This window comes from Capricornis sumatraensis, chromosome 12, assembly GCF_032405125.1.
Source record: "Capricornis sumatraensis isolate serow.1 chromosome 12, serow.2, whole genome shotgun sequence".
Lineage (NCBI taxonomy): Eukaryota > Metazoa > Chordata > Mammalia > Artiodactyla > Bovidae > Capricornis > Capricornis sumatraensis.
Genome location: NC_091080.1, coordinates 50,161,584 through 50,174,988, shown reverse-complemented (window position 1 = coordinate 50,174,988; position 13,405 = coordinate 50,161,584). Strand labels below are relative to the sequence as shown.

The 13,405-nt window shown below is 35.4% G+C and overlaps 1 protein-coding gene across 2 annotated transcripts in view; it reads left to right on the top strand.

The window, feature by feature from the left end:
* Positions 1-233: 233 nt before the first annotated feature.
* PCDH9 (protocadherin 9) overlaps positions 234-13,405 on the top strand; it is a 1,167,447-nt gene continuing 1,154,275 nt past the window's right edge. For both annotated transcript variants that reach the window (XM_068984657.1, XM_068984656.1), the window contains exon 1: positions 234-3,269. In XM_068984657.1, coding sequence (XP_068840758.1) covers positions 234-3,269 — 3,036 coding nt within the window. The remainder of the gene's footprint in view (positions 3,270-13,405) is intronic.

Here is a 13,405-nt window from a genome sequence, read left to right as displayed (position 1 = left end):
TGTTTACTAATATGCAGTGGAAAATGTGTTGTGATATTTCGTGACTGTGTGCTTTTGTTTACTGAAGAATAATGTTGTCTATACGATTGTGTTGACAGTGGCTGTCTCCAAATAAGCGATGAGATGTAATGCATCCTCCAGTCCATGCACGCTTCCTTTTGCAATTTGTGCCTCATTCCTCAGTGGAGACCTTTAAACCCTAAATCCAGGAAAAAGAAAATAAATACATTATCATGGACCTGAGGGATTTTTACCTGTTGGCTGCTCTGATTGCCTGTTTAAGACTGGATTCCGCAATAGCTCAAGAACTTATTTACACTATTAGAGAGGAATTGCCTGAAAATGTACCCATAGGAAACATACCAAAGGATCTGAACATTTCTCACATCAATGCTGCCACAGGGACCAGCGCCAGCCTTGTCTACAGACTGGTTTCTAAAGCTGGGGATGCCCCTCTGGTGAAAGTATCCAGTAGCACTGGGGAAATTTTCACAACCTCCAATAGAATAGACAGAGAAAAACTCTGTGCTGGAGCCTCTTATGCTGAGGAGAATGAGTGTTTCTTTGAACTTGAGGTGGTGATCCTCCCCAATGATTTTTTCAGGCTGATCAAAATAAAAATAATTGTCAAGGATACCAATGATAATGCCCCCATGTTTCCATCTCCTGTCATCAATATTTCCATCCCAGAAAACACTTTGATCAACAGCCGCTTTCCAATTCCATCAGCAACAGATCCTGACACAGGCTTCAATGGTGTACAGCATTATGAATTGTTAAATGGGCAGAGTGTTTTTGGACTGGATATCGTGGAAACTCCGGAAGGAGAAAAGTGGCCGCAATTGATTGTTCAGCAAAACTTGGACAGAGAACAGAAAGATACCTATGTGATGAAAATCAAAGTAGAGGATGGAGGCACCCCACAAAAGTCCAGCACCGCCATCCTGCAGGTCACAGTAAGTGATGTAAATGACAACAAGCCAGTGTTTAAAGAGGGTCAGGTGGAGGTGCACATTCCAGAGAATGCTCCCGTGGGCACCTCTGTAATTCAGCTCCATGCCACTGATGCAGATATAGGCAGTAATGCTGAAATCCGGTACATTTTTGGTGCCCAGGTCGCGCCTGCAACCAAAAGACTCTTTGCTTTAAATAATACTACTGGGCTGATTACAGTTCAGAGGTCCTTAGACCGAGAGGAGACGGCTATTCACAAAGTGACCGTACTGGCTAGTGATGGCAGCTCTACTCCTGCTAGAGCAACGGTTACCATCAATGTCACTGATGTAAATGATAACCCTCCGAACATAGACCTCAGGTACATTATAAGTCCCATCAATGGCACCGTGTATTTGTCTGAGAAAGATCCTGTCAATACAAAAATTGCCCTAATTACAGTTTCAGATAAGGACACAGATGTGAATGGCAAAGTGATCTGTTTTATTGAAAGAGAGGTCCCATTTCATTTGAAGGCAGTATATGACAACCAATATTTGTTAGAGACCTCCTCTTTGTTGGACTATGAGGGCACCAAAGAATTCAGCTTTAAAATCGTTGCCTCTGATTCTGGGAAGCCCAGTTTAAATCAGACTGCTCTGGTAAGGGTTAAGCTTGAGGATGAAAATGACAACCCACCAATTTTCAACCAGCCTGTAATTGAGCTGTCAGTTTCTGAAAACAACCGACGTGGGTTATACTTAACAACTATTAGTGCCACAGATGAAGACAGTGGGAAAAATGCAGATATTGTTTATCAGCTTGGACCGAATGCCTCCTTCTTTGATCTGGACCGAAAGACAGGAGTTTTGACAGCCTCTAGGGTCTTTGACAGAGAAGAACAAGAAAGATTCATTTTTACAGTAACTGCCAGGGACAATGGGACCCCTCCCCTCCAAAGTCAAGCGGCTGTGATAGTTACTGTTCTGGATGAGAATGACAATAGCCCCAAGTTTACTCATAATCATTTTCAATTTTTTGTGTCTGAGAATCTGCCAAAGTATAGTACTGTGGGGGTAATCACAGTGACAGATGCAGATGCTGGAGAGAATAAAGCTGTGACTCTTTCCATTCTAAATGACAATGATAATTTTGTGTTGGATCCCTATTCTGGAGTCATAAAGTCAAATGTCTCATTTGACAGAGAGCAGCAGAGTTCCTACACTTTTGATGTCAAAGCCACTGATGGGGGACAACCACCCCGTTCCTCTACTGCAAAAGTAACTATAAATGTCATGGATGTCAATGACAATAGTCCTGTTGTCATTTCACCACCTTCTAATACTTCTTTTAAGTTGGTGCCTCTCTCAGCCATTCCTGGCTCAGTGGTAGCAGAAGTTTTTGCAGTGGATATTGACACTGGGATGAACGCTGAACTTAAGTATACAATTGTGAGTGGTAACAACAAAGGCTTGTTTCGGATTGATCCAGTAACAGGTAACATCACCCTGGAAGAAAAACCAGCACCAACTGATGTGGGCTTGCACCGATTGGTGGTCAACATAAGTGACTTGGGATACCCTAAGTCTCTACACACACTTGTGCTTGTTTTCCTTTATGTTAATGACACTGCTGGCAATGCTTCCTATATCTATGACTTGATTCGCAGGACTATGGAGACCCCATTGGACAGAAACATAGGGGATAGCAGCCAACCCTATCAAAACGAGGACTATCTGACCATCATGATCGCCATCGTCGCAGGTGCCATGGTGGTGATCGTCGTGATCTTTGTCACTGTTCTGGTGCGCTGTCGCCATGCATCAAGATTCAAAGCAGCTCAAAGGAGCAAGCAAGGTGCCGAATGGATGTCCCCAAACCAGGAGAACAAACAAAACAAGAAAAAGAAAAGGAAGAAAAGAAAATCTCCCAAGAGCTCTCTTTTGAACTTTGTTACCATCGAAGAGTCCAAACCCGATGATGCAGTTCACGAACCTATCAATGGGACAATAAGCCTGCCGGCTGAGTTGGAGGAGCAAAGCATAGGAAGATTTGACTGGGGCCCGGCACCTCCAACCACCTTCAAGCCGAACAGCCCTGACCTGGCCAAGCACTACAAATCCGCTTCTCCACAGCCTGCTTTCCATCTTAAACCAGACACTCCGGTTTCGGTGAAAAAGCATCACGTGATTCAGGAGCTCCCGTTGGACAACACCTTTGTCGGGGGTTGTGACACCCTTTCCAAACGCTCTTCCACTAGTTCAGATCACTTCAGTGCCTCAGAGTGCAGTTCCCAAGGAGGCTTCAAGACAAAGGGCCCCTTACACACCAGACAGGTAAATGAGCACTTTTACTGGTCTATAAGTACTGCATACAAGTGCCCAGTCAACCAGTATTAACGTGCCAGTGTGTCTCTTGTTTTGGTCTAACTTTAGTTACAAAGAGGGAAAAAAAAAACTTGACCCCTTTTCTATTCCTCTGGGGCTCAGTCAAGAATTTTTAGAACAGCTTTGAAATTTCTGAGTTCTGAAAATTATTTAACCTCCCAGTTTCCTTCAAATGGCAAAAGATGAAAAGAGGAAATTATTCCAAAATGTCCCAAGATAATGTTTGCTGAAGAAGAAAACCTGTCCTGATATGCCAAATTCTGCTCCTGGGGTTTCCAAATTGACTACTTCAAGATTTTCACATTACTTTTTGATCTCAAAAGTCACCTTCAAATCTCAAGTTTTAAATGACTTTTGAAGATCTGACTATAATTATGTTGGAGCTGTGGTTGCTAAAGGGGTTAATTTTTTTTAGTCTCTAAAAATATAGTAGAATATTAAATGTACATCAGCTGTGAAGCACATGATTGTTGGTAGATTGCAGCTAAGCCATATAGAAAGTCTTCTCTTTGATTTCAGATGATTTTATTGTAATATAGTAAATTGAAGTTTGAATAGACAGGATTGCAGATTGTCCACAATGGCCAAAGTACTCTTTCAAAAAAAGAAAGAAAGAAGGAAGGAATACTTTCTCCCTGTTAGAAGTGATTTATACATAAAAGAATAAATCCATTGTAAATATTCTCTCATCTCAGTAATGCATAAGTGATCTGTCATAACTCATTTTAAACTGTGAAATATGACATGTGAAGAGGGATTAATAGGCTGAGAAACTCATATTTCAACCAAATCCAGAATTAGTTTTTCTTAGGTCTAATAATTCCTTGTTAATAAAGATTTAAATATAGCGCTGTCTAATTTATTTCACTGGTGCTTGTCTGTTGCCATGAAATTTGAGTGTCAATAATAGCCTGTAGATGGCACTAGGGTATCATGTCGCTTGTGTTGGCCTAACTCCAATCCCGCAGTAGCAAGTAAAGGGGGAAGGAAAGATCAATCTGGTGCTATAGCCAAAGATACCTTTTATTTAATGATAGTTGTTCTGGAGCAACTAGCATTTAAGTTCATTTGCTTGCTCTTTTGTGATCAGTTCTCAACACACCAACTTTCTATGACTTCGTAATCCAAGTTCTGTCTTTGTTGGTATTGAGTCCACCTGTGGTGATGACCCATCTGAATTTGTTAAAAGTAAGGAACATACAGATTTCAGAGAATCTAGTAAAGCAAAATAAAATTTGGACAGAGTATTGACAGTCATTGCTTAGTGTTTGAAAACGCAAGAGTTTTTCTTATTTTTTCCCTTGTGGGGGTGGGATGGGTGAGAATGTTCTATTGAAACTCTGTCTCTCACCATCCAGTGTTTGTTGCTCTGCAGTGACTTTAAGGTTTCATGGTCGTAAGATATTTATTAAAATAATTTTGACAATGAATCAGAGATACTTCAGAGCGTTAAGTATAATGCCTATGATTTTACAACTGAAATTTCCATTTTTTGAAAGGTTAAATATCTAGAGGATTTAGAAAGCACATATACTTAGAGCTTGAATGTATAGGATGAAAGGAATTAAGTCAGTACGAAGGTTCTAGAGAATATGATGTTATTCGATAGACATAGAATTTGGAATGAGTTATTTTCATGTTAACTTCATCAGCTTTTTAAAAGAGGTTTGATGTTTTAAAATTAAGAACATTTCTGAGTTTAGTAGAGGTTTGTAAATGTAGCTAAATAGTTAATCATGGTGAGAAAAGTAATTCATGAAACTAAGTGGATTTAAATATAAAGTTGCTATTTCAGTGAAAAGAAAATATGGCTTTTTATTATTTATTTTCAATGGGTGGGTAAGGTTACCACAAAATCCTGATGATAATTTAGGATTTGTACAATATCTTAAAAATGTAACATGACTAAAAACTTTTCATATAAAATCTGAAATTTGTTTCCCAGAGAAACATACTGAAGTTATTCCCACATCATTTTCTTTTCATATTAAGTGTGGTGGGTATTATGAGCATTGATGTATAGCCCCACTTTTTCTGACTTCTTCCCCAAAGTTGGATCTATATATACTATATAGATCCAACTATATCTGTTGGATATAGTTCAGTGACATAAATGTTAAGGTATGAGAAAGATCTTTCGTCGAGGTTTAGTCAGTCATAAGGAAATTTGTTGGTGTGATGTAATCTTTGAAATAGAATGCTGAATACTTCTCTAACTGGAACTAAAGTGCATTTTAGACATTCCTTGAGACCCTGCGTCACTGTGCAGTTCTCCTTGTAGGCATTTCAGTGTTCAAATGTAGCTATAATTCACTATTATGGTAAAGAGCTATTGAAATGGCTTTGGTTATTTACGCCTTTTAGAAGTTTTCATGCTGAGAAAGAAAAATTGCAATGTTGGAGAAAAAGAGTATTTATGGAAGTAAGGACAGGTGATGGTGATAGCAATATGTACAATTTTAGTATAAAAGAGGCATATTTTCTATGAATGACGAACACACATTATATACCATCCTTTAAATTGTTTTTTCATGGCTGTTATTGAAGATGTTCTAGTTAAGTTAAAAAACAAAAATTCTTTTTTTGGCTCCTTCAACTAGTGGCTTTTATAAAAATGTGCTCCTGAAATAACACGATTTTGAAAAAGTAGGGTTTATTATAGCAAAAGCTTTCAGAGGAATTTATAAACTAAGGTAGGATCTGTGAAGATTTTTAGTTGAGTGGAAAAGGATTGCTGTTAACAGAAACACCTTTTCACTTTATGGTGCTAGTTGATGTGTGGGTAAAATGAAAGATTATTGAGCAAAGAACTACCAAATTTAAATATCATGAATTTGTCTCATCTGTACAATGAAAACCTATGGTCTGACTTTTATACCATGAGTTTGCTTATAGTGCATTGATTCTTATGTTGTGTGACATTTTTTCTCTTGCTGTTTTCCCTCATGTGACCTTGCAAAGAACATATAAATCAATAATAAATTACATTCTTCATCCACTCTATTTTACTAAGCTTTCATTTTCCTTGAATATAACAAATCTGTCACTGAATTTTATGCAAATTATTTTTTATGAAGTTTTGGATGTACCCTTAGCATTCACAGATTAAATAAAATGTCCTTTTTTTTAAAAAAGCTAGATTATATCTTAATATTTATTCATAAATAAGCAAAATTCATTATCATAGGCTTGAGAGGATGACAGCAAAATCATTTCTAGTAGGACTTCAAATGATAAAGCTCATTGACATATTTTCTCTAAAAGGAAAATATCTTCTTAATTGAATATGATTTTTAAATTATGCTATTAAGTTCTCAAATTTTAGAGTGTCTCAGAATCATCTGGAATGTTTCTTAAAACATGTTCGTCCTTGGTCCCAGAGGTTCTAATCCGGTGTCACTGGGGTCAAGTCTGAATACTTGCTTTGCTGACAAGATCCCAGGTGATAATGATATTGCTAATCCAGGAACCCACACTTTGAGAACCACCGCCTCAGCATATTAGGATAAGAATTGTTAGCTTCTTTCCTTTTTCAGATTATCATTTCGAAAGGACCTGTTTTTGCACAGTCCAACTCTCAGCTCTTATTGACAGCAGTTTTATTGTAGCTGGAGGCTTTACAGTAAGCTGTTTATTACTGTTTCCCAACCTGGTTGACAGCATTTGGGGAATTAATTTTCTTGGCCCCGGTGTGCTTTTTGTGGAGGTATAAATGAAAATGTTAAAGAATGAAAAAAAGTGACCTATTTACATTTGACAACTTATTCCGGTAATAAAACAATCTGTAATAGTTGCACTGTGAGTTTGGTTCTGGGTAAACAGTCATATTTAATTTTCTAAATAAAATGCTTAGTTTAGAGCTTAAACATCCTTGCTTTAACTTTTCACAGTGTAGAGTAAGTATTTGCTCATATATACATTTGTGTATATATTGAAGAAATTATACATTGAAAATGTATTTGCATGCCATACTCAAGTGTATATATGTACTTTTACAGCATAAAGGGAATTGCTTCTATTCCCAGTCATTTAGAGATACTATATTACTTTTATGATTACTTTTCATTTTTGAGTAATCCCATTGCAAACGTTGCTGAAATGGTGTTATGTCATGTAAAATGCACAAGATAGTTATAGAACTGCTATTTAGAACAGTGAGAAATAAAAATGAAACTGAAGGGAGCAAATGCTAACTGGTGTGAAGCAAGCAAAAATTTTAAGATATTTTAAACTACTAAATTTGGCAGTATTCTGTGAGGGATGAATATAGGTGGCATATGGAAAAAAATTGCTCCTGAAGATGCAAATTATATTAAAATGTTATCTGTTGTGATTTTTGTTTCTGCTCCTTTGCTTTGGCTAAGTGATATGATCATGAAGTTAGTTACAAAGTAAAAGACACCCAGACCTCTTGGATATTGATTCAAGAATTTGAAATGAGCAGGGGCCATCCATTCAGCCTGGCTACCTTTCCTCTTGGTTTTGTAAGACAAATATTTAATATTTTTAAGCTTGATACACCTAGGGTGTAAAATTCTGGTTATATTTTAGCTTTTGTTGCTAATAACCTTAAGGAGAATAAAAATAAAAAGTTACCACCGTACTGAGTATGTACATGTCTACTGATTATTGAACATTTGTTAACATAGAGAAAATAATTTCAGTAGTTAGAATATTCTATTATCTTACATTTTATATTTTGTTGCAATGGATTCTGTATATAGAAACTCTAAATCGATGTTCCCTTGGCTTCAGATGAGTCATCTTCATGGTGTCGCAGAACAGGTTTTAGCATCATTAAAATTACCTTGTAAATATTGTACTAACATGTTATATTCTTATGGTATGTGCACAGTCTTAATAGTTAAATATTTCCAACTAAAATTTATCTTCTCATAGTAGCACAAACTAAAATATAATACATGAAATGGTAAAATAGAATTTAAATTTAATAAAAAGCTCAAATCTAAAATCATATTTCCTCATAACCAGTTCTGAATTATTCTGACTCAAAGTTTTATTTTCATATTAACATATATGAGATATGGGTAAATTGTACCCAAAATATGAAAAATAGCAAATACATGAATTATTTTTCAATTATTTTATATGACAATACTGACGCAGGAAAGTGAGACCTTTAAATTATCTTCTTAAAATTTCTGTTTTCATAGTTATTTCTGATACATTATTTAGATTGTTTGATGTCTAAATTTGGGGTTTTAGGGAGTGGGAATGCAGAAACCACCAAATGGGGAAAGCTACAATGTTTGTGTTGATCTAGCAGTACTAGGCCAGGGGTTTGCAGGATTCGAGGTCATGTTAACTGCTTGGCTTATTTTTAGTACTTTGTCAATTTGATTTTGTCAGAGTTGAGCTCTTAGTTTGCATGCAGTTAAAACAGACAAAAGCACAACATGGATTGTTTACCACTTTCACTTAAAATCCTTGTAGTGAGCTTTCTCTGAATTTAGTTTGGTGTTTTCTTGAAGGGAAATCCTCTATTAAAACTATAGATTCAACCCTTGATAATATTAACAAATCAGTTAATATCATATTTCATGTAGTTGGAAACTAAATAGGAATTATTTTATGTGTGTTCTTAAGTTTTTGCTTTCTTAATAGTTGATTTTATGTTTAAAATCTTTCTCAGAATTTATTACATAATAGTGCCCTAAAATTTATATCATGTTTGTTGAAATATGGCTCTAATCACAGACGAAATATTTGTGAGAATTTAAGAATGCACGTCAACAAGATGCTTTTTCAAAAGTTTTAAGTATCTAGAGGCATAGGTGTCCTGTTCAATAAGTAATAATGCTAATGTGGTATGACCTTTCAACTGGTTAGTTCCCCTAAAATTTATATCAGACCACAAAAACAAATCCAAATGTAGAAATATGATCTCTCAATATGAAAGGAAATATACTTCACTGTTTGATTTCATCAGTTGTTTCAGATAGCTATTAAATCTGTCCAACATTTCATTTGAAAAGGAACTCATGCTTTTTGCCTTTGCTTGATACAAACCTATTGGGCTGTCAGTCATCAGAAACATAGAATAAGATAGATATATTACCATGATTGACATTTTCATTTTGATTTATATTCTTTTTTTTCCTAAGCCAAGATTCATTAAAATGTGAAATTTCTAAGTATGTTCAACAACTACCCACTCCTTAATAGTAAAGAATGATTGCAGAAATAAACTGGAGAAACAACCCATATATAATCTATCACACTCATATTTGTCCTATAGGCAGTTTGTTGCTTATAGAAAAGAATAGTGACAGAATTGGAATTTTCTGAAACATAATATTGATATTTAACAGCATTCAAAACTTGAAGTTATTCATTAAAAAATTTGTTTTTACATACTTATCCATTATTTAAATGGCATGAGAAAATATTTTCCTCCAATCTTTAATAGTTTCATTGATTGTAGTGACAAAAATACATATCACATTTAAAATAATGGACTTGGGACCACCTCTGTAGCTGGGAGTAATAAAGATACATACACAGGCAATATCTGTGAGACACCTTTGATTGATTCTTTCTAGTCATTTTACACTAATTATCCTGAATTCCTTGAGAAAATATATGAAATTAATTTATCTGTGTTTCAAGGAGTATATTATAGCCTTACCACTAATTAATATATAGAGATGTGTAATTATACAGGCAGCAAGAAAGAATGGAAATTTGTTCAGTTTGACTGTGTTTATATAATATCTTCTATTTTAATATTCTTCTTTAGTTTGTCTTTCTATCTGACCATCTCTGCATTTTAGTATTACACTGCTTTGTTAATATCCAGGCTTTGGCCTTTTTCAGTCTGTTTAGCAGTTGATTAAGAAATACGCTAATCCCTTCCAGGATATTGAGAAACTAATGGCTTGCAGAGTATTTGGGTCTTTAAGCTTCAATTGTAAATGGTATGAAGAATTGTCATTGAGCTGATATTTGCATATATCTCTTCCAGTGCTAGTTACTTTGCCTCTTTTTTGTCCTCCTAATCTTCAGCTTTCATTCTAAGAATATTTATTTTAGTCGGAAATAAGCATGCCAGTGATAGAAATTTGGGATTCACCTCCAAATGAATGCCATCACAGACAGGGAAGTTCTGGCACATTTTGCATAGGTCTGTATGAACACAGTGAACCCTTCATAAGCTCTTAGATTGCAGGAAATCAGTGCTGAAAATTAAGTGGGGTTTTAAAGATTTGCAAAGTAGAGAGCTTTGTATAATGGTGGTATTGCAGGTGCCTATTAAATGTGAAGTAAAGGCTTTGTAATACAACTAGCTAACACATTTCCTTCCACATTAGAGTGATTTGTAGCCTAGGGAATTAGTCTTGCCTATTTTTTCCAAATGCAGAAACACTAGATGTGTCTGAAAGAATACAATCTAAAATACATGCCTTAGAATGAACAGATTTACTCTTTGATGATTCTGGTTATTCAAGGTAGATGTTGCAGGTCCACATACACTTACCTGTGTTACCTCTGCTGTCCATGGTCTGGCCTTCACCTTTCCTAGGAGAAACTCAATTATATGTATATACTCTCCTCTAAACATAAATCAGATTAAAACCCCAGGTATCTACAAAGCTGTAATATTACCATAATGAAGAGGGCTTTCTACTGAGTGCTTTGATCCTCAAAGGAATAGCTGTTGAATCATTTCTCAAATTGTATTTTTAGAATTACATCTTTGCTCCATTTGTAAATAGTGTGTATTTGTAGAACAGCAATTCATTCCAGACTTATATGGGTTTAAATATATTTACTTCAAGACAGGGTTCAGCAAAATGCCTCACAGTTCTTTAATGCTTAATGTCTTTGACTGGTCCTATTAAATATAAAATCAGTGGAAATAGCCATGCCTATTTTTTAATGATTTTACAAACCCTGTATTTTTATCTATTAGAAAAAGTATATAATCCATGTGCAGATCACAGTAGGTACAGTGGACTAGCTGAGAATCAACAAAGATGATTGATTTTGAAAACAAAACAGTTTTTGTGCAAGACAATAGCAACTGCCATTCAGTAAATGAGGTTTCTTTCCTCATTAAACAAACCTCAAGGAGAAGCATGGAAACACAAGATGTATAAAGTGAAGACATATCTTTTGTAGGAAGACAGTGTCTTCTGCTGACAGTATTTCCCTAGTAGATCTTTACTTGAGGAAAAAACTACTAGTGCTTTTTTGGATTCAGAGGTTGCAACCTATCTGTGCCTCCGTGTGATAGCAGCTGCATGTTGAGGACTTTCAGATACACAGCTACCTAAGATTCACAGGGAAGTTTTTGTAGGGGGTGCAAGTGACAAATGGAGACAAAATGGAGTGAGTTCTGAGCTGTGAGTTGATGCCTGCCTGTGTCATATATTCATGTAATTGAACTGAGTTTCACATTGGAAACCTAGAATTACAGTAGTCTTCCTTGTTTGTCAGCTGTGAACACACCTAGACTGGCACCTTTTCTTTGTTTCATTTCTTGTCATTTTCTAGGTGGACTTTATTCACTTATGTTAACTCTTATACATTGTTTTCTTAGTTACTTGATAGACTTTTAAATGATACTAACTTCTGTGTATCTTCCCTCCAAAAAGAAAAAAAAAAAAAAAATCAAACAGGATTTTTGTTCTAGAACATCCATAAAGGGTCAAATAAAATATGCACAGTGTGTCCTTTCTTCCTAGAAATAGTGAATCTATTTTTCCTTTGAAATTTTCAAAGTTGGGTTTCTCATACTGATACCATTTTCAAAGTTAAGAAATAATATTAAATTTAACAGTATAGTTTATTAATGTTTCAGTACATTCAAATTCCCAACATAATAGATGTTAGAATTTTTATGAAAATAATTTTCTTGCTGCAAATTGAAATGAGTATCAAAATTGCATTAAATCATGGTAAAAACAGATACAATATTTAGGATATTTTAGTTTGACATGAACTAATTTTCATTCATGGTCTTAACAGCAAAATCTGCCAAGCAGTGATGGCAAAATATGCTGAATTCACTGATTGATTTTTAAACATGGTAATAATTAAGCAGAATCATTTTGACACTTAAAGTCTCTGTTTTAGACAATTAAACTCTGCTTTAGCTAAGGGTTATTGACTTCTGGATGATACTAGGAACAATACCCTTCAGGGTTTAAACTATTCCTGCAGGACCATCTGTTATTGGTGGGGCTGAGCAGCCTCTCCAGCCATGCAGTGTCAATCCCAGGTGTTTATTTAGGATCGTTCAGAACACAACCCTGGTTCCTCATGATCTTTCCATCTCAAATGGCAACTCAGTTAATCAAATACTGGTATATCATAACTTAAAACTTCTTACTTAAGGAAAAAATAAGAAAGTTCCTCAAAGTAGAGACAATGTCATATTTACCTTTGTATTTTCATGACTAAACCTGTACCTTTAGGTACAACAGTACCTAAAGAAGTGAACTTCATAGTCTTTCAATAAATATTGACCTAATGAGAGTATTCAGCTGGAATCATGCCTTATATATGCATAGTATTTCCACTGATAATCTCTATGACAACTACAGAAAGAAGACTTTACCATTCTTTTTGCATATTCTAAGCTTTTAATAACAAACAATGTTGTGATAGTTTCAAGTGAACAGCAAAGGAATTCAGCCATACATATACATGTATGCATTCTCCCCCGCCAAATCCCTTCCCATCCAGACTGCCACATAACATTGAGCAGAGTTCCATATGCTATACTGTAGGTCCTTGTTAGTTATCATTTTAACATAGCAGTGTGTACATGTTCATCCCAAGCTCCTTCATTTTCCCTCACCCCCATGGTTCCCCTCAGCAACCATAAATTTGTTCTTATTCAACTTATGTAAAAATTTAGAGACAGAAAATGTATGGGTTTGTTTTTTTTTTTTCCAGGTCTCATAACTAAAGTTGTTGTTTCCAATCCAGTACCTTACCTCCACACTGGTATTTCTTCCTCATATATATCTACTTTTACCTGTTAAACACTCTTTTCAGGCCATATGTAAGTTTGAAACATTTTCTTCATTAGTGACATTATTTTTGGTGGAAAGAAC